The following is a 19,222-nucleotide window of genomic DNA, read 5'->3' on the forward strand; positions in this document are numbered from 1 at the left end:
TTGGCTTCAGGAATTTTTATTTGCATGGGGAAGGTGGGGATGATAAGCCTGCAGCAGGGCAGGCCGCATGAGCGGTGCGTGGACTCACTTGGGCGGCTCAGCGGCCAGGACGGGGAAGCAGCCTTCGCGATGCCACTGCCGGTCACGCAGGCGGCGCACGGCCTGCATCTGTGGCTGGAAGGCCCCCCACTCGTTCCAGTGCCGGAAGTCGCCAGGCTCCAGGAGGTACTGGTACCCACGGTAGCCGGGATACTGGTAGCCGACCCAGCTGGGGAGAAAGCAAGAAGGATGGTGTGGAGGCGGCCTGTCTCACTACCTGGCACCTGGACACCCCCTTGGACCAGCCGGTCCTCCATCCAGCCCGGCAGCCTGCTCTCCACCCCTCACCTGTCCTCGCTGGCTGGGGGCACCCGGGGCTCCTCTGGGCAGTCTTGGCCCCTTCCTACTGGCTCTGGGCAGTGATCTTACCTCTCTGACAGATCTCGGCTTCCTCCTCTAAGTGAAGCAGGGATGGTCATGGGAGCTGGTTTATGAGGGTTTGGGGGGCCAAAGGGGAAAATGAATCAAAGTACTTTGCTAAGTGGATTGCGGATACATGGTAGGGAAACTAATATACATTCCACTGAACGTGATGACCTGGAGCTCAGAGAACAGGATCCAAGGGAGTGAAGACAGGGCTTGGGGACTGGTTAGCAACAAGAAGGGGCACTCTTGTTTCAAAAGGTAGTTTCCTTTGTTGGAAAGTGAATTTGTGTGAAGTGGCTGGGAACACACCTTCTGGTGTGTTCAGGCAACTAGTTCAAATCCTAGCTCTGCCATTTCCTAGGTAGGTGACTTATCAGAACCCCAGCTTGCTATCTGTGAAATGGGGATGATGACAAACCTGCCTCGTGGGTGTATTGTAAAGACTCAATGACTATGCATTGAAAGAAGTTAGCATGGTGCTCGGTCCATTGTAAGCACTTAATATAAGTTATTATCCATGATTAATTTCTAATTATGCCACTGCCTCTGCTGGGAGGGTCTTTCCAGGTCTCTCTCAGACCCCCTGCTCATCTTTCAAAGTCTGGCTTAAGTTCCAGCCTCCTCAGGTAAACCTTGGACCTGCCCTCCACTCCAGTGCAGAGAACCTAGTCCCAGAAACCTTTCTTCTCCCTCTTACCTCCTATGTGGACCATCTCTTATCTATTTTTGCTGAACATCATCTCACAGGTGTACTAACATCTCCCTGCTAGACTGAATAAGCCTCTGAAGGCAGGAGCTAAGCCTTCTTCACTTCTGCCTCCTGCTGTGTGCCAAGCACAGAGCCTGGCTTATTGACAATGTTTGGTAAATTTCAGATGGCTTACATACTGGAATACTGGGTCTCAGGGAAGGACAAAAGAGCAAGAAAAAGACCACAGCCCTGATGGTGTTATAGAAACTCAGAAAAGCATCTGGGGTGGAGAGGTGGATGCTTTCCACGTGCCTCAAGGCGATCAGGGGTGTCTCGTACGGTTCTTTGGAGGCAGGGGAATGGATAAAGTGACCTCCTTTGGGTATCCGGCCCTTCCTTGAGTTCTCAGGGTGGGGGTGGGGGCCTCCATTTTGAAAGCTTCAAATCCTAGAGTTCAGAGCAGAACTCTTAATCCTCTGGGATTAAGAACTCTGATGTGCCCATTGCATAGAGGACAACACTGAGACGCCAAGAGGGCTCGTGGCTCACCCAGGGGCCACAGAGCATCAGTGGCAGGGTCAAGACCCTTTCGTTACAGTCTCACCTCTCAGATATCTCTCCGCTCATGCCCCCAGAGGCTCCAGTCTCCCTGGATATTTCCGTTTCCTTGACCCACACAGACTGGTCTTCTCACATCCACTCTGCCCCTCCTCGCTTCACTATTTCTCAAACCCAAACACGGGGTTAGAAGCCCCTACTCCGTCTTCCCACTTCTTAGAATAATTGCTAGCTTTGTTTACACCAACATGTGATTCATCAACACAGGACTCCACCCCCGCCCTCTAAGGCAATGACAATGGCCTCCGGCCTTTCCTACACATCTGATGTCGCATCCTGTCAGGGGCGGGCTCGGGGGTGCCTTCCCAGCCTGCCTGAGCTTGAAATGAAGCAGGGGGTGAGGGCCCACAGGAGCAGAGCTTACGTTCCGCTGGAGACCTTCACACTGCCCACGCGGTCACAGAATCCGTAAACCCAAAGGCTGGGCACGTCATCCTCCTGGATCTCCATGGTGTTGCCCTTGAAGTTGGCCCCTTCGAACAGGCAGAGCTTGTGCTCCTGGGCGTCCTGGGAAAGGAGAGAGGGGGTCAGGGGTGTGAAGGGTGAATGGGGCCTCCTGGGCATGGAGAGAGAGAGCTGATCCTGCTCAGGCCATCACGGGACTGACCCCGGATTGTCAACATCCAGCCTCGAAGTGCCCTTCTCATCCGGAAATATGAGGATATCAACCTCTACTTCACAGAGCTAATCCATAGAGAACACTTAGCATGATGCCTGGCATACACCAAGTGCTCCAGACAAATTTACTCAATATTTTTATTATGCTGATCAGGGGTGCAGAGGCTCAGAGACGTTAAGCTTCGTGATTGGCATCACACAGCCAGCCAGGGGCAGAACCCTCCAGAAGCGTGTTCCTGCTCCCATCCCCTCTTGCATTCTGCTCCGCGCCACTGCTTCTGCTGTGGCAGTCCCCCCTTTTAGCTCCTTGTTCCACCCAGCCCGTCTTCACTCCAGGAACCCTGCCCCCACCGTCCCCCGGAAGGCTGTGCCCACGGCTGACTCGGCGCCCATCCTTTGGGAGTTCTCTCCTCGGATCACCCCCAGCCACTCCCACGCCCTCCTTCCCCAACACCAGAGCCTCGGTTTCCTCTTCCCCTCTCTGAGCACACGCTGCATGGCCCCCGTGCAGTAAGCACCACAGCTGTTTGCCATTACAGGTGGACTTCTGTGATTAGTTTTCAATAGCTGCCTCCCACGGGGGCAGGGACCCTGCCTGTTTCAAGCACACTTGCACGTCCAGAGCCTACGACAGAGCCTGGCAGAAACACATCCACGTGTCTGTGGCGGAATGAATGACTGCATGTGGGAGATGGTCGAGACAGAGATCCCTCTAACATCCCAGGAGAGAGGGCTGGAAAGGAGCCAGGGAACCCAGCTGGGAGAAAGTTGGAGGTAAGAGAGAAAATGGGCCACCCAGGATGGTGGCAGGGCTACAGGGAAGGGACTAGACCAGTGGCTCTTAGCCCTGGCTACCCAGAGACCTCAGAGGCATGGAAAGAAACCAGTGCCTGCGAATGAGCCCCAGAGATCTGGATTCAGTTGGTCTGGGGTGGGGTCCTGGCATTGGGACTTTTTTCTAATTATATATGTTATTTAAGCAAATATGTCTAAATTATGCTAATTTCAATAGGCAGACAACACAGCAATATTAATGAGGTCTTTTAAAAAAAATTTTTTTTGGCTGTGCCATGTGGCATGTGGGATCTTAGCTCCCAGACCAGGGATTGAACCGGCACCCCTGAGTTGGAAGTGTGAAGTCTTAACCACTGGGCCACCAGGGGAGTCCCTAATGAGGTATTTTACCTTCTTAATTTTTCTTTTGTGCTATGTATTCAAAGCCTGCCATGCATGTTACACATCTCCATTCAGACTAGCCAAGATTCGAGTGTTTAAGAGCCACATGTGGCTACTATACGGGACACAGCAAAGCTCAAGAAGCTACTGGAAGTGACCCAGCTGATTGCTGTATCAAACAACTGTATGTTGACCTAGACTGCCTTATAAGCACCATTGATTGGGAGAAGAACCCATGAATTCACGCAAAGCGTCCATTGTTAAGGCTGATAATTCAGCCTCAGATTCTGAAAATATGATCAGATTGGATAACCCATTCACATAGATCTGGTGAGGCCAAACAACTGGCTGTGGGTACCTGATAGTCTCAAATGGGCGTGCGTGAAAACTCTACGAAAATTCCCACCACGGAAAGCAGAAGTTGTTACCATCATCAGAAACTGACCGTGGTGAGTGAAGACATGGCTGGTTAATGAATCGCCATCAACATAATTCTGAAAAAAAACCTGTGAATGGCTTGGGGATAACTCCAACCTATTTCAGCTTTGAATCTTCTTGAAGTTATGTTACTTCCTTTAGTTAAACATTACAAAGGGGCTAATTCAGTATATAGTCTTTATTGTCAGGGAGTTCACTGTGCCCTTCTGCAATATCCCTCTTTGCAGCCATCACGTAAACTTCAACCTGCATGTCTGGCGCTTTGGGTGGGCTTTGAGACTTTTCAAAACTCCCCAGGAGGCTCAGTGATAGTCTGCCTGCCAACGCAGGAGACACGGGTTCCATCCCTGACCTGGGAGATCCCACATGCCCGGAAGCAGCTGCCTGAGCCCCACCACTGCTGAGCCCGTGCTCTAGAGGCCGGGAGCTGCAACGACTGAAGCCTCTGTGCCCTGGGGCCTGCGCTCCTCGAAGCCACCGCAACCAGAGAGCAGCTTGTGCGCTGTAAGGAAGGGCAGCCCCCGCTCTCTGCAACCAGAGAGAAGCCTGCGGACAAATGGAAGCCCAGCAAAGCTAAAAAGAAAGAAATGAAACTATACTTAAAAACAAAACTGGGTTCCATGTGCCCTGGGCTCCTGGCAGGAGCTAGGCATGTGATGAGGGTATCACGGGTGCCTTGTGAATTGACCAGCATAGAGCTATCACCCTTGGACGAGCTCAGAGGTCACCGCCCAGCATTCCTTCTTCATTTCTCCTGCTCGTCTGACGCCTTGGCTGTCCTGGCCGTCACACCTCAGGCTTGCTCCTGCCCTGCCCCAGAATCCTCCCCCGTCCCGAGCCCGGCCCAGGGGCCACTCACCATCCGGACGGGCCGGAAGGACATGAGCCGGTCGCTGCGGTAGCTGCTGGACCACGTGTCCCAGCGCGGGTACTCGCCTTTCTCCAGGACGAACATCTCCCCCCGGAAGTTGGACTGCTCAAAGGCGACCCAGCTGGACGGGGAGAGAGATGGGCAGGGTGGGGAGAGTCAGGAGGGGCGAAGGCAGAGAGGAGAAGCCATCATGGGCAGAACCCTCTCCCCCCAACTTGCCTTCCCATCTTTACCTTGCAATGCAGCCCCAAGGCTGGAGGTGGGGAGAGGCTGATCCCACTGACTGACGGGGAGACTATGGGTAAGACGCTTCACTTCTCTGCGCCTCAGTTTCCTCATCTAACTTGCCTATCTTCTTGAAGTTGGTGCAGGATTAAATGAGATGGTGTGTATAATTACAGAAGCCAAGTATCTCCCCAGATGTAGGATTTACACATAATTTTAGCACTGTGAGGACTTGGGGGAAATAACATATCAGAAAACATTTTTAAAAAACCCCAAAGACTCTTGAGAGTCCCTTGGACTGCAAGGAGATACAACCAGTCCATCCTAAAGGAAATCAACCCTGAATACTCATTGGAAGGACTGGTGCTGAAGCTGAAGCTCCAATACTTTGGCCATCAGATGCAAAGAGCTGACTCACTGGAAGAGACCCTAAGGCTGGGAAAGATTGAGGGCAGGAGGAGAAGGGGGCGGTAAGAGGATGAGATGGTTAGATAGCATCACTGACTCTCTGGACAGGAATGTGAGCCAGCTCCAGAAGACAGTAAAGGACAGAGGACCCTGGCGTGCTGCAGTCCATGGAGTCGCAAAGAGTGGGGCATGACTTAGTGACTGAACAACAACAATAATTTATCTTTGTAGCAAGGAAGAATAGGCCACCAACCCAGAGCCTTCAGCAGGCTATTATACTGTGTTCATGGTAGGAGTCTTTTCCACAGATACCTTTTACTTACACAGGTGATACTATCTTCCCATTTGTAAAAATGATGCAAAAAGTCCTTTTGATATATATTTATTTGTGTCAAAAAAGGGTCATTTTAAAATGAAGTAGGGACTTCCCTGGTGGTCCAGTGGCTAAGGCTCCATGCTCCCAATGTAAGGGGCCCGGGTTTGATCCTTGGCCAGGGAACTAGATCCCACAGGCCCCAACTAAGAGTTTGCATACCACAGCTAAAAGATCCCACGTGCCACAACTAAGGCCCAGGACTGCCAAATAAATAGATATTATTTTTAAAAATCAAATAAGTATATTAAACAAATAATATTCCTGGAGGTATGGGGGTAGGGAAAAATTGATACAGGTGCTTGAATCATGTTTGATGAAGACTGGCCTAGCACACAATACAGTAATCAGAACAGGGGCAGTGGAAGGGGAAATGAAAGTAATATTTGCCTCTCAGATACCTATGAGAATTAAATGTGATTGTGCATATGTAGGTGTTCAGTTTTCTAAAAGGACTAATTACAAGCTTGACGTCGGATGGGGGCTTTCTCAGCGCAGCCTGATTGAGGATGGGAAGTGAGCTTTTGTTAAAAGGACCAGGGATTCTGGGGGAGATAAGATGATGCCCATTTCATAGATGGGAAGGCGGTGACGAAGGAGCCCCTTAAACTTTCCTCACTGTGTTCCGGAGTTCTCAGGGAACAAGAGAGGGCTGGGGGACGCTGACATTAGTCTCATCTCCCTGATGGGGGCTGGGACCCTCCTCTACCCAGAATGAGACGGGGAAGATGGAGGCAGGGGAGGCTACTACCACGGACTGATGTAGGATGTGTCCAAGGAGCTTCAGGTCTCATCTGAGGAAGGTGCCAACCCACACAGCAGAGTGACAGAAGTGATAATGCAGATTTATTCTTCCAGAATAGAGGTGAATCTGCCTCAGCCACACAGAGGCTGGAGCATATGAGAAAAGGATGGGCAGATGGATGGGCGGGTGGATGGATGGAGGAATTGATGGTTGAATGAACGCGCAGATGGGTGGATGCACAGGTAGGTATCCGGGTAGATGGCGAGATCTATGGATCTATGGAGGAGGGTATTGATGGCTGGCTGGATGCATGATGGAGAATGGATGGATGGAGGGAGTGCTGAGTAGAGGGATAAATAAATGGATGGAGAATGAATGTGCAGATGGATGGATGAACTGATCTGTAGATGGATGAGTGGGAGCCTTGGAAGACGGTGCCATGCAGGAGTTAAGAGGACAGACTTTGGAAACAGACAGACCCCAGTTCTAATCCCAGTTTAGCCATTTATTTTCTGTGTGACTCTGGGCAAGTCACTTTAGTTCATTAAGCCTCCATCAAGGAGAAGAAAGGATTGCATCTACCTTTTCAGGAGGTGATGAGGGTCTAAAGAGAAAACACAAGCAGCAAGATCATTCATGATTAAAGAGGAAGGGAAGCCGGAGATCTGAGCTTATGGAAAGACAGACACTGATGTGGTCTTGCCACCCTGACACCCTCTCCTAAAACTGTCTTATTCAGGAGTCACAGTGCCCAGTGAGGACCTGGAATATGAGTGAGGAGTTGTCTATATTACTGCCTTCTCTCATCTCCTGTGGCTCATATGAGCAAGCAGAGAGGTAGGGCAGGAATCTCAATTCACAGATATGGGAAACTGCGGCTCAGAGGGGTTAAGTCACCAGTCTAAAGTCACATGGCGGTGGTGGCGGGTGTCGCTGCCGCCTCCTAGGTTTCAGGCGGGCTTGCCTCCCCTCCCCACCTGTGTGAGGGCACATCTCTCCTCCCCTCCCCTGCCCACCCCATCCCCTCCGTCGCTTTCTCCACCACTGTTTCTCCCAGGGCCCTGCTGGTCCTGACATTGGCCCAAGGCCTTGGAACACAGAACCTTATCTCTCCCACCAGTCGCAGTCCCAGAGCACACACCAAAGACCAGCTGCATCTTTGTTGGAGGAGAAGTACTCTGGGTTTGAGTGACTGATAATGAAAAAAGCCTGAAAACCCGAACTGGCCACATCCGGCAGCTCCTCTTCTCAGCTGGGCTTTGACTCTGTGGGTGGGGCTGAGGTTACCAGCCTACCTCGGCCCATGGTAACATGGCTAAACATCAGGAAGCGTCAATAATCTTCGTGACCACCAGCCAATGTCTGGGCACCCACAGAATGCCAGTCCCATGCTGCATTATTGCCTTCAGACTTGAGAACAATCTAGCAGGAGGGAGTGGGGACCATTACTCTGCCCATTTCAGAGATGAGGAAACTTGAGGCTCAGACACTTTACAAGGTAAACAGGAGAGTTGGGACTCACACCCAGGCCTGTCTGACCTCAAAGCCTATCTCTGCCCTCTGTACCACCCAGAGTCCCAGGATGCTGGGCGTACAGGCTGATCACACCCCTTGGGGGCTTTTTGGCTGGAGAGATGAGGCAAACGGGCCCAGTGGGTCTTGTCCAGCGGTTGGGCCTGCGCCCTGAGCGTAGTCCACAGGGGTTGAAGTTGCCACAACCACAATATCCAAGGGACAGTTATTCCTGCCCTAGGCCCAGAGAGTCAGGGGCAGTCTGTGGAGCAGGATGATATAAGCACTGTGAGTGAAACTTGTCAACCTGAGTCAAACCCAGGCTCTGCCACTCACCCTTTGAGCCTTGGTTTCGCCATCCATCAAATGGGAATTAGGAACCACCCCTCCCCCATGCAGCACTGTAGGATCATCGAGGTAAAGTCCTCAGTAGGTGCCCAGTAGTACCTCCTGGGTACTCAACAGAAGGTCATTACTATCCTAACGCCTGCAAGCTGCCCAGGAGAGGGGCCAGCTAGTGGACACCCGGCCCTTTGCCCTCCTCCTGCCATCAGTGATGGGCAGGGGGGCTCCTTCTGCAGCAGAAACAACATTTCTTTAGAGCCTGGAATCATGCCTTATTGTCAGTGTGACCTTATACTTATCAGATCACCTCTCTGAGCTTCAGTTTCCTCATCTGTAAAATGGGAAGGAGAATCATACCTCCCTTTCCTCCCTCTTGGGTTTGAAACAAGCCCGAGAAATAATACACAGTTGGCCCCAGTACAGAGGGTCCTGCATCTGTGAATGCAGAGGTCAGGCTGGACTATGCCATCTTACACCAGGTACTTGAGCACTGGCAGATTTCAGTATCTGCTGGGGGTCCTGGAACCAGCCCGTGGAGGGTACTGAGGGCTGACCCTGTGCGGCCCTGCTAGCACAGGCGAAGGCAGTAAAGAGCAGCTATGGCTGTTTTGGTATTCCTGGTTTACTAAGGCTGCGGGAGTGCCCCACCCCCCCAAACACTCACGGTCCGGAGGTGACAATGAGGCTGCGCACTCGTTCGAAGCCACGGTCTCCCAGGTTCAAGCACTCCCCGGAGAATTCCACCCGCCGGCCCTGGAAGTTCTCCTGCTCAAAGACCACCAGCTGCAGGAGAGAAGCCCCCGTGCCCAGGAAGCAGAGTGAGGGGGGGGAGTACCTCCAAAGCGAAGAGGCTCCAGGGCAAATATGCATTAAGTACCTATGTATCGAAGAGCAGGCCGTGCCCAGATCGCCCGAGAGCTTGCTGGGAGCCAAGGTCTGCGAAATGACCCTGTCTTGCCTTCCCTCCACTTCTGAACTTAGTATCTGTACCGTCTTTAGGAACTGATGGATATTCCTTCCAGGCCTTTATCTGTGCTGTTCCTTTTGCCTGGAATGCCCTCTCCACCACACACCCCAATCCGGGAGCTCATGTCCCCTGTCCTGTTCTAGGCTCAGATGTCACCTCCTCCAGGAAGCCCTCCCTGATACCCTTTCCCTGAGTGAGCTTGGTCGAGTGGCCCCCCCCCCTCCACTGTGCTCATCCCATCAGCAGCACAAGTTACACACACACAGTCACTGGTGGTTTGCTTCTGGGTCTCTAGGTACCCCTCTCCCCTTTCCCTCACCCCTTCCAAAGACCAGTGGGGTGGATCTATCTCTGTATCTCCCAGCCCAGCTTCTGCCACAGAGCTGACGCTCAGGAAACATTCATAGGTCTACCCATCGAACCACAAGGGAGGCCAGAAGCAGGGGCCACTGTGTTTACGTGGGCTAATACCCTCCTCTCACTGAGCATCCAGTTTTGGTTTTTGTCCACTCGTGGTCCCCAGCTGGGAAAACCGTCGCCATTCCCTTGAACCGAGGCAAGCGTGTGCCTTCTCCGAGCCCCAGTTTCCCCAGCTGTAACAGGGAGAGAGGTTCAGCATACGCATGACCCAGCCCTTCCACTCCTACACTTATCCGCCCAAGAGAAGCCCCTGCAGGTGACATGGCCGAGAACACCTGACCACATTGTTTATGACAGCACACTAGCAACCGCCCCACGATCGTCAGGAGTGATGGACACCCTCTGAAACATCACACAGCAGCCACAACAAATGACCCACAGCAATGCGCGGCAGTATCGGCGGCTGTTAGAAATCTCATAGGAAGTACAAAAGAAAAATGAAAACCCCGGAACGGTTACATACAGTATGTTTCAGTAAGTTAAAAACAAATGAAGTGTAAATATATACTTTTAAAGGAATAATGCATCAAAGCACATAAAACAGCAAGCAAGCAGGTGAGGGGGCGGGGTGAGGATAGCAGTTCCCTCGCGCAGGGGAGGAGGGAGGTGGGTTCCCGGGAGGGTGTGGGGGGCGCGTAGGAGGAGTGGAGGGGCGGGGGCGGGGAAGGGACTCTTTGAATTAGATAGAGGCTGTTTACCAAGTCCTGGCTTTTCGTGTAATTAGCGGGTTTGCAGATGCGTGTTGTTTTCATGAAAAATTAAATTGAAATTAAACCATTAAATAAGGGACCGCATAAGTAGAAGCCGGTCAGGGAGGGTGGACCGCCTGACAGCGTGTCATGACCCAAGTCTGAATACCCGCGGTTGCAACCCAACCCGGTCCCAGGGGACCGGATGCCTGGCTCTCCGGGAGCCCTTTCAGCTTGACCGGCCGCTTGGAAACACATTTCAGGAGGAGCTGAGGGGGGCCTTCTGGGACAGCTGTTTCCTGATGCTAACTAAGCCAGCCCGCTTTCTTTCCTTCTGTTTCTTGCTTTCGACAAACTCGAAAGCAGGTGCAAGCCTGTTGGGCATCCTGGCGGGGACGCGGGGGGGCAGGTGGGGAGGGAGAGGCGGGGGAGAGGCGGGGTCGGGGCGGGGATGGGCGGGGTCGGGGCGGGGGCGCGCAGGCGCGAGGGTGCAGCCCCCACCGCCCCGCCCCCAGGCCCGCGCTCACCTTGTAGCTGCCGGTAGGCAGGTCCCCTTTGGCCGCGGGCGCCGGCTGGGCGGGGGCCGGGGCGGGGCCGGAGCCCGGGGCGGGGCCTGGGGGCGGGGCCGCCTTCCCCTTCCCGTCGGGCCCTGGGTTCACGGCGGCGGTGGCCGAGGCCTTGGCCGCGGGCTGAGACATGGTTGCCGCCTGCGGAAGTTTTGTCAAGAGAACCCTTCGGCCCGGGTTCAGACAGGCCCGGCCACCCCCAGGCTGCCTCCCTGCTTCTCGTCCCCCCATCCGCGTGCATGCTCAGCCTTCTCCAAACTCACCTCCTCTTTCCTTCTAAAACGGAAGCCTGGAGAGCTGTCTGTCCCATCTCCTCTTTGGCCTTCAAGGATTTCCCGTCTGGGGGGACCCCCTCATTCCTCCTAGCTGCCTGCACCCCGCTGGCTGCCGTGTCCTTCCTGTCTACCCCCTGGAGTCACTTCTCACGCGCCCATCACTTGGCACGCTTCTTGGCTTAGGGCAGCTACGATGTGCCCCAGCAGATTTCATAGCAAGAATGTCCCACTTGGGGAAGCCCCGGAGATAGGACCCTCGAGAATGAACGCATCCTTCCCTCAGGATAACCTCGGGTCTCCTCGCAGCAATCTGAGGCTCAGAGAGGGGAGAGGGCCTGCCCGAGGCCACCCAGCTGCCAAGTGGGGGGACTCCAGTTTCAATGCCAGCAGACAAACCCAGCTATGGGGCTTTGCCACCTACTTATTCTGATCGACTCATCCTTCCACCCTCGGTGCCTGGCTCAGCACTTGGCACATAGGAGATGCTCACTTAACACCTGTCCGGAGACTGCATGAATGCCTCTTCCTCTCTCCTTTTTCTGAAACCGTGCCTCTGGCATTGCCTGGGAACGGGTGTGTGGGTGCAGACACAGGCCTGGGCTGCGGGAGGCTCCTGACACGAGAGGCTCAGGAGACGCCTGTCAGGGTTCTAAAAGAAGGGCTGTGGCCGTGTGGGCGTTGGGTGGAGAAACCTTTGGTCAGTTCCAGAGGTTCCTCCTTACTTTGGGGTCATGGGCGCCTTGAGTGTTTGAAGAACGACTTGTCTTTGTCCCCGGAGGGGGGGAAATGCCCCCTTTAACTTTGGAGACCGTTCATTCCCAGGGACTCCAGGACCCCCGGTGAAAGCACAGATCAAGAGTCCCTGGCCGCAGCTTCCTGAATACTTTCTGTGAGGAAGAGCTAGCTGGGGGCAAGCAGAGCCCTCCCTGGGCCGCTCTTGAGAAAGGCTGTCACGACTCTGGGTGCTCTGCCCACCGTGGGGAGGCCAGACAGCTGGGCCACATCTGTGGCTTCCAGGCTCTTGCTTACCCCGCCCCCTGCCCGCCCCGCCCCCAAAGTCTGGCTCTGAATATCAACAGGCCCCTGGGGGGCACTGGGTTCCCACCTCCCTGGAGAGGTGCTCTTGCTTTCTGCATCCCCTGCCCCCCCAGCCCCAATCCCTCTCTACCTATCGCGCCCTTCCTCCTCCCCTCCCCCTCCCCGTTTTCCCGTTTATTCCCTCCTCTCTGTGCCTGCCCTTCTGTCTCTCTTTCCGCTTCTCTCTGCCCCAGTGTCTTGCCCTGTTTATGCTTCTGCACCCATCCGGTCTCTTTCTTCACTTTCTTTTCTTCCCTCCCTCCCTTCCTCTCTCTGCCCCCCTCTCTCCCCACCTGGCTCCTGATGACCCTCTTCTGTCTGACTCTATTCCTGCTCTGTCTCCCTTGCTCACGCCCCTCCCCTCCCCTGGGGCTCTTGGCCGAGGGTGGGTCCCCTCTTACCTGGGGCCCTGCTATTTGCTGCTGAAGGACAGGCAGGCGGGCAGGCTTGGTGCAGTGGGTGACCAGGGGCCGACCCCCCATTTTATAGTCTGGCAGACACCAGATCCTGTCTTCTGTGGCACAAAGCGGCAGCTGGCTCAGCAGGCCCCGGGCAGAGAGTGGGGGGGCCTCGGAGCCCCGGCCCTGCCGGGTTCCTGCGGAGGGCAGCACTTTCCATTGTGAGCCCGGCACGCACAGCAGAAACCCTGGCCAGCAGCCACATGGCCTGGCCCCTGCCCCGAAGCCACTCTCACAAACGCCCTCTGGGGATGGGCCTGTGATGGGGTTCCCACTAGCTGCCAATCCAGGGAAAGGGGGAGCCTGCAGAAGGTTGGTTGGAGACCTGGGTTTGAATCCAGGCTCAGCCACTCTGCGCCGGGTGGCCTTAGCAAAGTCTACCCCTTGGGGCCCCTGCGTCTTCGGTTACAAGTGGCTCAGGTGTCCCTGTGGGGTTGCCTCACAGGAAGGCAGGGGACAAGGAAGGGGTAGCACTAACGCATTACCCCTGCCATCTGGGTCAGTCCCCAGGACAATCCACCTTATCAGGCACTTTCATTATACCCATTTGGCAGATGAGCAAAACTAAGGCGCAGAGAGATCAGAGCCAGGAATGGGCTGGGTGCAGGGGGAGCCAGGGAAACCAATTGGGAGAGAGAACAGGGACTCGGGTTGGGAGAAGTGGAGAGCGACAGAGAGGGATGATGCAGATGGAAATACGGAAGGGTGATGGCGACAGAGATGGACAGAGACAGATGTCAAACAGAGAAACAAAGAGTCGGAACAAGGGAACGGATCCCAGAAATCTCTTCATCCAATCCCCTCATTTCACACTTGGAGAAACCGAGGCCCGGGGGGCGGGGAACCATGGGTTTCCACACGGCCACATGGGATGAGTTGACAATCGAGCCAGGGCTGGGGGACCTCTGGGTGCTGCCGGGCCACGCCGGCCTGCAGTCTGCCTCCCCGGCCCCTGGTGCTGGTGATGGGCTGGGGGAGAACCGGATTCTCCTGAGGTTCTTGTTTCTTCTGTGGGGGTCCAGGGTCCCAGACTCCCCACAGAGCCCAAGTGCGCCTTGCGATCAGCGTGGCCCAGGGGCAGCTCCACTGTCTGTCCACCCCCACCTCGCACCCCCTCCCTTCCCAGCCTCCCCCCTCCCCACAGCCTTTCATCATGGGCCAAGGCCTTGGTTGTGGGGGGCAGTAACCGCAGGACGGGGGCCAAGATGCTTGTGGTGGGGGCCACCCACAGGTCTGGGCTTCGAAGCCAAGATGTCTGGGGCAGTTCTGTGTCCCCCATGGCAATGGGCGGTCAGCCAAAGGGTGCGGGCGGAGGAGGGGGGACCCAGGCGGAGGTGGGGGGCCCCTCCCATGCCCCCCTCTCCCGCCCCCATCCTGGGTGGCTCCACTCTGAGCCTCTGACGGACGTGCTTCCTATAACCCTCATTGTTTCGGTGGGGGTGCTGGGATCGGTCCTCTTCGCAGATGAGGAAACCGAAGCAAATCCTTTTGCCCTCTCTCAGCGCATTTCCTCATCTGTAAAACAGAATTGGAAGTCACATGTTTTGAACTCCTGAACCCAAGCTCTTAAAAACCATGCCCTCTTGCTTTCATGCAAGTAAGTATTTTCAAGTAATTAAGCGCAATCATTAAGTATTTAATAAGCATTTAAGAGGAATCATTTCCCCCAGCTTTACTGAAATATAACTGGCAACCAACAGAGGGTAAATGTGTGTTGTATGTTGACTTGATACATTTACAAATTGCAAAGTGATTACCACCTCCCTGCCTTCACACAGTTACTATTTGTGTTCTTGTGGAAGAACACGTAAGATCTGTTCCCTAAGCAGCATTTGAGTATACATTACATTATTAGCTATAATCACCATGCTGTACATTATTTCCCCAAACTCGTTAACCTTATAACTGGAAGTTTATGCCCTGTGAGCATCATCTCCCTGTTTCCTCCACCTCCCAGCTCCCGTAACCTCCATCTTACTCTCCACTTCCCTGATTTTGTCTTTTTATGGTTTCATATGTAAGTGAGATCACACGTTGTTTGTCTTTCTCTGATTTATTTCACTTAGCATAATGCCTTCAGGGGTCTATCCATGTTGTCACGAACGGCAGAGTTTTTTTCTTTCTCAAGGCTGAATAATATTCCATTGTATGTCTACATATCACATCTTCTTTATCCACTCATTGGATAAAGAGTGGATGGATAATTAGGTTATTTCAGTTATCCACTATTGATGGATAATTAGGTTATTTTCACATCCTGGCTATTGTGCATAATGCTGCAATAATCATGGAAGTGCAGATGTGTCAATAGTAATTTTTTTAAATTAGCCGCAATGATGCCAGTGACCATGGAGACACTTGATGAATGTCAGGTTCCAGGAGCAGTTCCAGAAGAGCTATGCTGTTCGTGTATAACTCATGTTTCCCCTCACAATACCTCATCTCTTAGGCTGAGCCCAGTTTACCTGTATACCCATTTTACATATGAGGAAACTGAGGCTCGGAGAGACGAAGTAACAGGCTCAAGGTTACCCTGCCACCAAGAGTGGGACATAAACCCGGGCTGTCTGGCTACAGAGGCTGCATCCTTGGCCTTTAACCTTCCTGGCAACCTGATGTCAAAGTTGTACCTTTGATAGGGCTGCCTATCACCCACCCAGGAGGGCACTAGTGTTGCCTTCTCAGCTCACAGCTCCGTGAGCTGACGTGCACGTTCCCCAGCTCACCTGGAGGGATCTGGTTTCCACCCACGCTCTTCCCTATGCCGTGAGAGGACCCGCTTGGGCCAATGTCAGAGGGTGGGAGTGGGGGGAGACGTGTGCACGAAGCGACTTCTACGAGCCCCGGATGGTCGGCAGTGCGGCCCAGTTTGTAAAGCATGTTCAGGCCATTAGCGCCTTCCTCTGTCCACGGAGCCAGCTGGACCCCTTGCTGGGCTTTGTGGGCCCTGGAGGCCCTGACCCAGCCACCTGTCCTGTCTGCGTCCCTCTGCGCTCCTTCAGCCCCATCGGGCCACCAGCCCCAGATGCCCACCTCTGCGCTCTTGCCTAGCAAAAGCATCTCACTCCGCTATAAATCCTCCACACCCTTCAGAGCCGAGTTTCAATGCCACCTCTGCCATGAAGCCCACCCCGATTGCCCCCAACTGAAGAAGAAGACGGGACCTGGGAGAGGGGAGAGGTATGGGTGTTTGTTGAATGCCTGTGCCAGGCATGTGACATACTCTCATGCCATTTTATAGTTCATCCTCGCTCCATTTTACAGGAAGAAATAGGGGGGAGGACCCGCCCCGGGTCACACGGCTAGGAAGGCTGAGGGTTTCGGACTCTTGGTCCACCACTGGATTAGGGTGGACCTTCTTCCTCTTGCCTCCTTCACGGGTGGTCCCCGAGGGGGGCACCCTGGCCTCCCCCTCCCAGGCGAGGCCAATGGTGCTGACACCTCTCCATCGGAGCCACAAGCAGGGCTGGCTTTTGTTCCTGTCACTCACTTGCTGAGTCAGGGCTCTGTCCCCCGAGGGGCCCTCTCTCCTCCCTGCCTATAAGAGCCTGGCCTCGGCCGTTCCCGGGTCTGGCATGTTCTCTGGGTCCATCTCGGTAAGTCCCCGGGTTGGAGAAGGGTTGGGATTTGAGCTCTGGGTGAGTCTCCTGGGAGGCAGGGGAGCCCCTGGTCCCCAGTCCTGGGGGGATACCACTGAGTCATCCCGAATGCCATCCTCATCGAACCAGGCTCCAGACCTCGAGACCAGTACCTGCGACCGCCGTTTAAAACCCAAATGATTCCGGTAATCCTGCTGCCTCAACTTCCGCTCTTAGAGCCTCCTTTCTGGGTCAGGTGCTGTCTTTGGGAGGCTCTCAAGCTGATCACCTTGGCACTTGCCAGGGGCATAGCATCCACCCACCTGCAGCCGCGGAAAATTCCCCCTACTGAGTAGATAAAACAGCACAGAGTGGGGTGTAGAGGAATGGGACCCAGAATGGGTACATTTTGAGACAGAGAAAGGATGGAAGAAAAGGAGATGGTATTGAAAAGTGGAGGAGGAGACTGCCCAGAGCCACACTTTGCCCTTCATCTTGGGCACTTCCGGACCCCACCTGGGTACCCATGTGCCCAAACCAGACTTCAGCTTCAAGGAGGGTAGCAGAGTCAGGTTGGAAGCTTCCTCATCTTCTTCTGTCGCCTAGGAAACGAGCGGCATGTCTCTGCAGTGCACCAAGTCGGCGGGACACTGGAAGGTAGGGAGAGGCACAGGGGGTGGGTGGCGATCTCTGGGGAGGGGGAGGGCACAGGTCAAGCCCAGGTCCTGCGGACCCCTGCCCCACCTTCTCTCAATCCCCACCCCTGGAGCGGGGCCGGTAATGAGGACCCATTTCACGGAGGATGTAGTCGAGGCTCTGAGAGGGAGAGGGTCTTCCCTAAGGTCACACACAGAGGTTCTTGATTTGAACTTGGGGCTTCTGGTCCTCGAATTTGTCTCTCTGGCAGAAAGTGACAGGCCTTCCCTGTAGCTCAAGTGGTAAAGAGTCTGCCTGGAATGCAGGAGACCCGGGTCTGATCCCTGCGTTGGGAAGATCCCCTGGAGAAGGGAATGGCAACCCACTCCAGTATTCTTGCCTGGAGAATCCCATGGACGGAGGAGCCTAGTGGGCTACAGTCTATGGAATCACAGAGTCGGACTTGACTGAGCAACTAACACCACTATTACTGGCAGAAAAGGTGAACTGGTCATGTTGCACAGTCTCTGGGCATGATTCCTTTGGTTTCCTCTGTGTTTAAAAAAAAAAACAAACAAACGTAAAACCTCTGAATTTGTCTTCCGCGTTTGAACACCGGGAGAGTTCACAGAAAAGTTCAATAAGAGGGGTTGTCTTGGGGAAATTGGACTGTTGGTTGCATTACCATGTGGCAGCAATAGGTGGCGCTGAGCAGGGCCTGTGCTCCGGGGTCTCAGCTCTCACCGTCCCCTCCCCGGACCCTGGAGGCATCTGAGTTTGCCGTCCCTGCATTACCTGGCCTGCCCCACACTGAGTCCTGGGGTGCATCCCTAACCCCTCACCGCCCCGCATTCCCCCCAGCTGCCCAGTACTCTGATATGGGTCCCCACCTTTTCTCTCCGGCATAGATCGTGGTGTGGGATGAGGAGGGCTTCCAGGGCCGGCGGCATGAGTTCACAGCTGAGTGCCCCAGCGTGCTGGAGCTTGGCTTCGAGACTGTTCGATCTTTGAAAGTGCTGAGTGGCGCGTGAGTCCAGGGGGATGGGAGCTGGGGTTGGGGAGACAGGAAGGTATCTAGAGAGGGGTGCTGGGACTTTTAGGCGTTCTAGGTCATATCTTCCCGGGCTCTAACTGTACTGGTGTGCCTCCGTGGGTCTGAGATGCTGGGGAGCATAAAGGACGGCAGCATAAGGTTGCACGGGTTGTGCACTGCCCAAATGTAGCTGCGCTGGGGAGGGGCGCCATTCACACAGGGTCTGCCCATTGGATGAGGCAGCCTTGTGGAGGCAGACCTAAAAAATCCAGTGTTGGGTCTGAAATGTCCCTGTTAGGCACAAATCAACAGTCAATATCACTCACCAAAAGTGGAAGGTAACAAAAAATACAGTGAAAAATAATGCTAGTAATTTTTAGTTAACTGTTGCTGCCTGAATGAGATCTGAGCATGAGATATGTTTTATTTAAAAAGAGGGAGAGAGAGGACTTCCCTGGTGATCCAGTGGTAAAGAATCTGCCTGCGAAGGCGGGAGATAGGAGTTCGATCCCTGATTGGGGAAGATTCCACATGCTTTGAGGTAGCTAAGCCCACGGGCCACAACTACTGAAGCCCATGCCCTAGAGCCTGTGCTCCAAAACAAGAGAAGCCACTGCAATAAGGAGCCTGCACACCGCAACTAGAGGCCACTCCTGCCCTCTGCAACTAGAGAAAAGCCCGCAGCAGCAGCGGAGGAGACCCAGCGCAGCCAAACATAAAATAAATTTGAAAAAATTAAAAAGAGAGACGGAGATTAATGAGATGGCCAAGGCTGAAGTCAGCATATGCTTGAGTCTCATCTACGTGGCCCAGGGGGACAGGTGCGAGGTAGGCAGGTACCTGCAAGGGGCCAGTCCCCTGCCTGCAGGATGCGAAGTGGGGCAGTGGGCTTTTCCATGTCAGCACGGTGGATGTTTGGGTTGAGGTAATTCCGTGCTGGGGGCTGCCCAGGGCATGGGAGGACGTTTAGCAGCGTCCCCAGCCTCTACTCACAAATGCCAGTTGCAAATCTCTCTCCTCCTGACTCCCAGCAAGACA

The 19,222-nt window shown here is 54.2% G+C and overlaps 2 protein-coding genes and 1 long non-coding RNA gene across 5 annotated transcripts in view; 1 reads left to right on the top strand and 2 right to left on the bottom strand.

Annotated features, from left to right (window-relative positions):
* Nucleotides 1–13,112, bottom strand: CRYBB1 (crystallin beta B1). 3 transcript variants are annotated; one of them, XM_070475500.1, is made up of 6 exons: nucleotides 12,881–13,112; nucleotides 11,089–11,268; nucleotides 9,150–9,268; nucleotides 4,866–4,998; nucleotides 2,139–2,281; nucleotides 1–268 (listed from the first exon to the last, which is right to left on the bottom strand). In XM_070475500.1, exons 1-6 carry the CDS (start codon nucleotides 12,959–12,961, stop codon nucleotides 85–87), a joined length of 840 nt encoding a protein of 279 aa, XP_070331601.1. In that variant the 5' UTR covers nucleotides 12,962–13,112; the 3' UTR covers nucleotides 1–84. The 3 variants fall into 3 exon arrangements, with proteins under 3 accessions (XP_070331601.1, XP_070331602.1, XP_070331603.1); XM_070475501.1 differs by lacking the exon at nucleotides 12,881–13,112 and adding an exon at nucleotides 11,391–12,390; XM_070475502.1 differs by lacking the exons at nucleotides 11,089–11,268; nucleotides 12,881–13,112 and adding an exon at nucleotides 10,571–10,917.
* The window catches only part of CRYBA4 (crystallin beta A4), a 19,506-nt gene continuing 3,229 nt past the window's right edge, over nucleotides 2,946–19,222 (top strand). The window contains exons 1-3 of the mRNA XM_070475503.1: nucleotides 2,946–3,166; nucleotides 17,122–17,172; nucleotides 18,060–18,178. Of these exons, the coding sequence (XP_070331604.1) occupies nucleotides 17,134–17,172; nucleotides 18,060–18,178 (158 nt within the window). The 5' untranslated portion in view covers nucleotides 2,946–3,166; nucleotides 17,122–17,133. The remainder of the gene's footprint in view (nucleotides 3,167–17,121; nucleotides 17,173–18,059; nucleotides 18,179–19,222) is intronic.
* LOC139037818 (uncharacterized) overlaps nucleotides 18,132–19,222 on the bottom strand; it is a 12,358-nt gene continuing 11,267 nt past the window's right edge. The window contains exon 3 of the long non-coding RNA XR_011490734.1: nucleotides 18,132–18,199. This is a non-coding gene — a long non-coding RNA (uncharacterized lncRNA). The remainder of the gene's footprint in view (nucleotides 18,200–19,222) is intronic.

Source organism: Odocoileus virginianus, chromosome 12 (assembly GCF_023699985.2).
Source record: "Odocoileus virginianus isolate 20LAN1187 ecotype Illinois chromosome 12, Ovbor_1.2, whole genome shotgun sequence".
Lineage (NCBI taxonomy): Eukaryota > Metazoa > Chordata > Mammalia > Artiodactyla > Cervidae > Odocoileus > Odocoileus virginianus.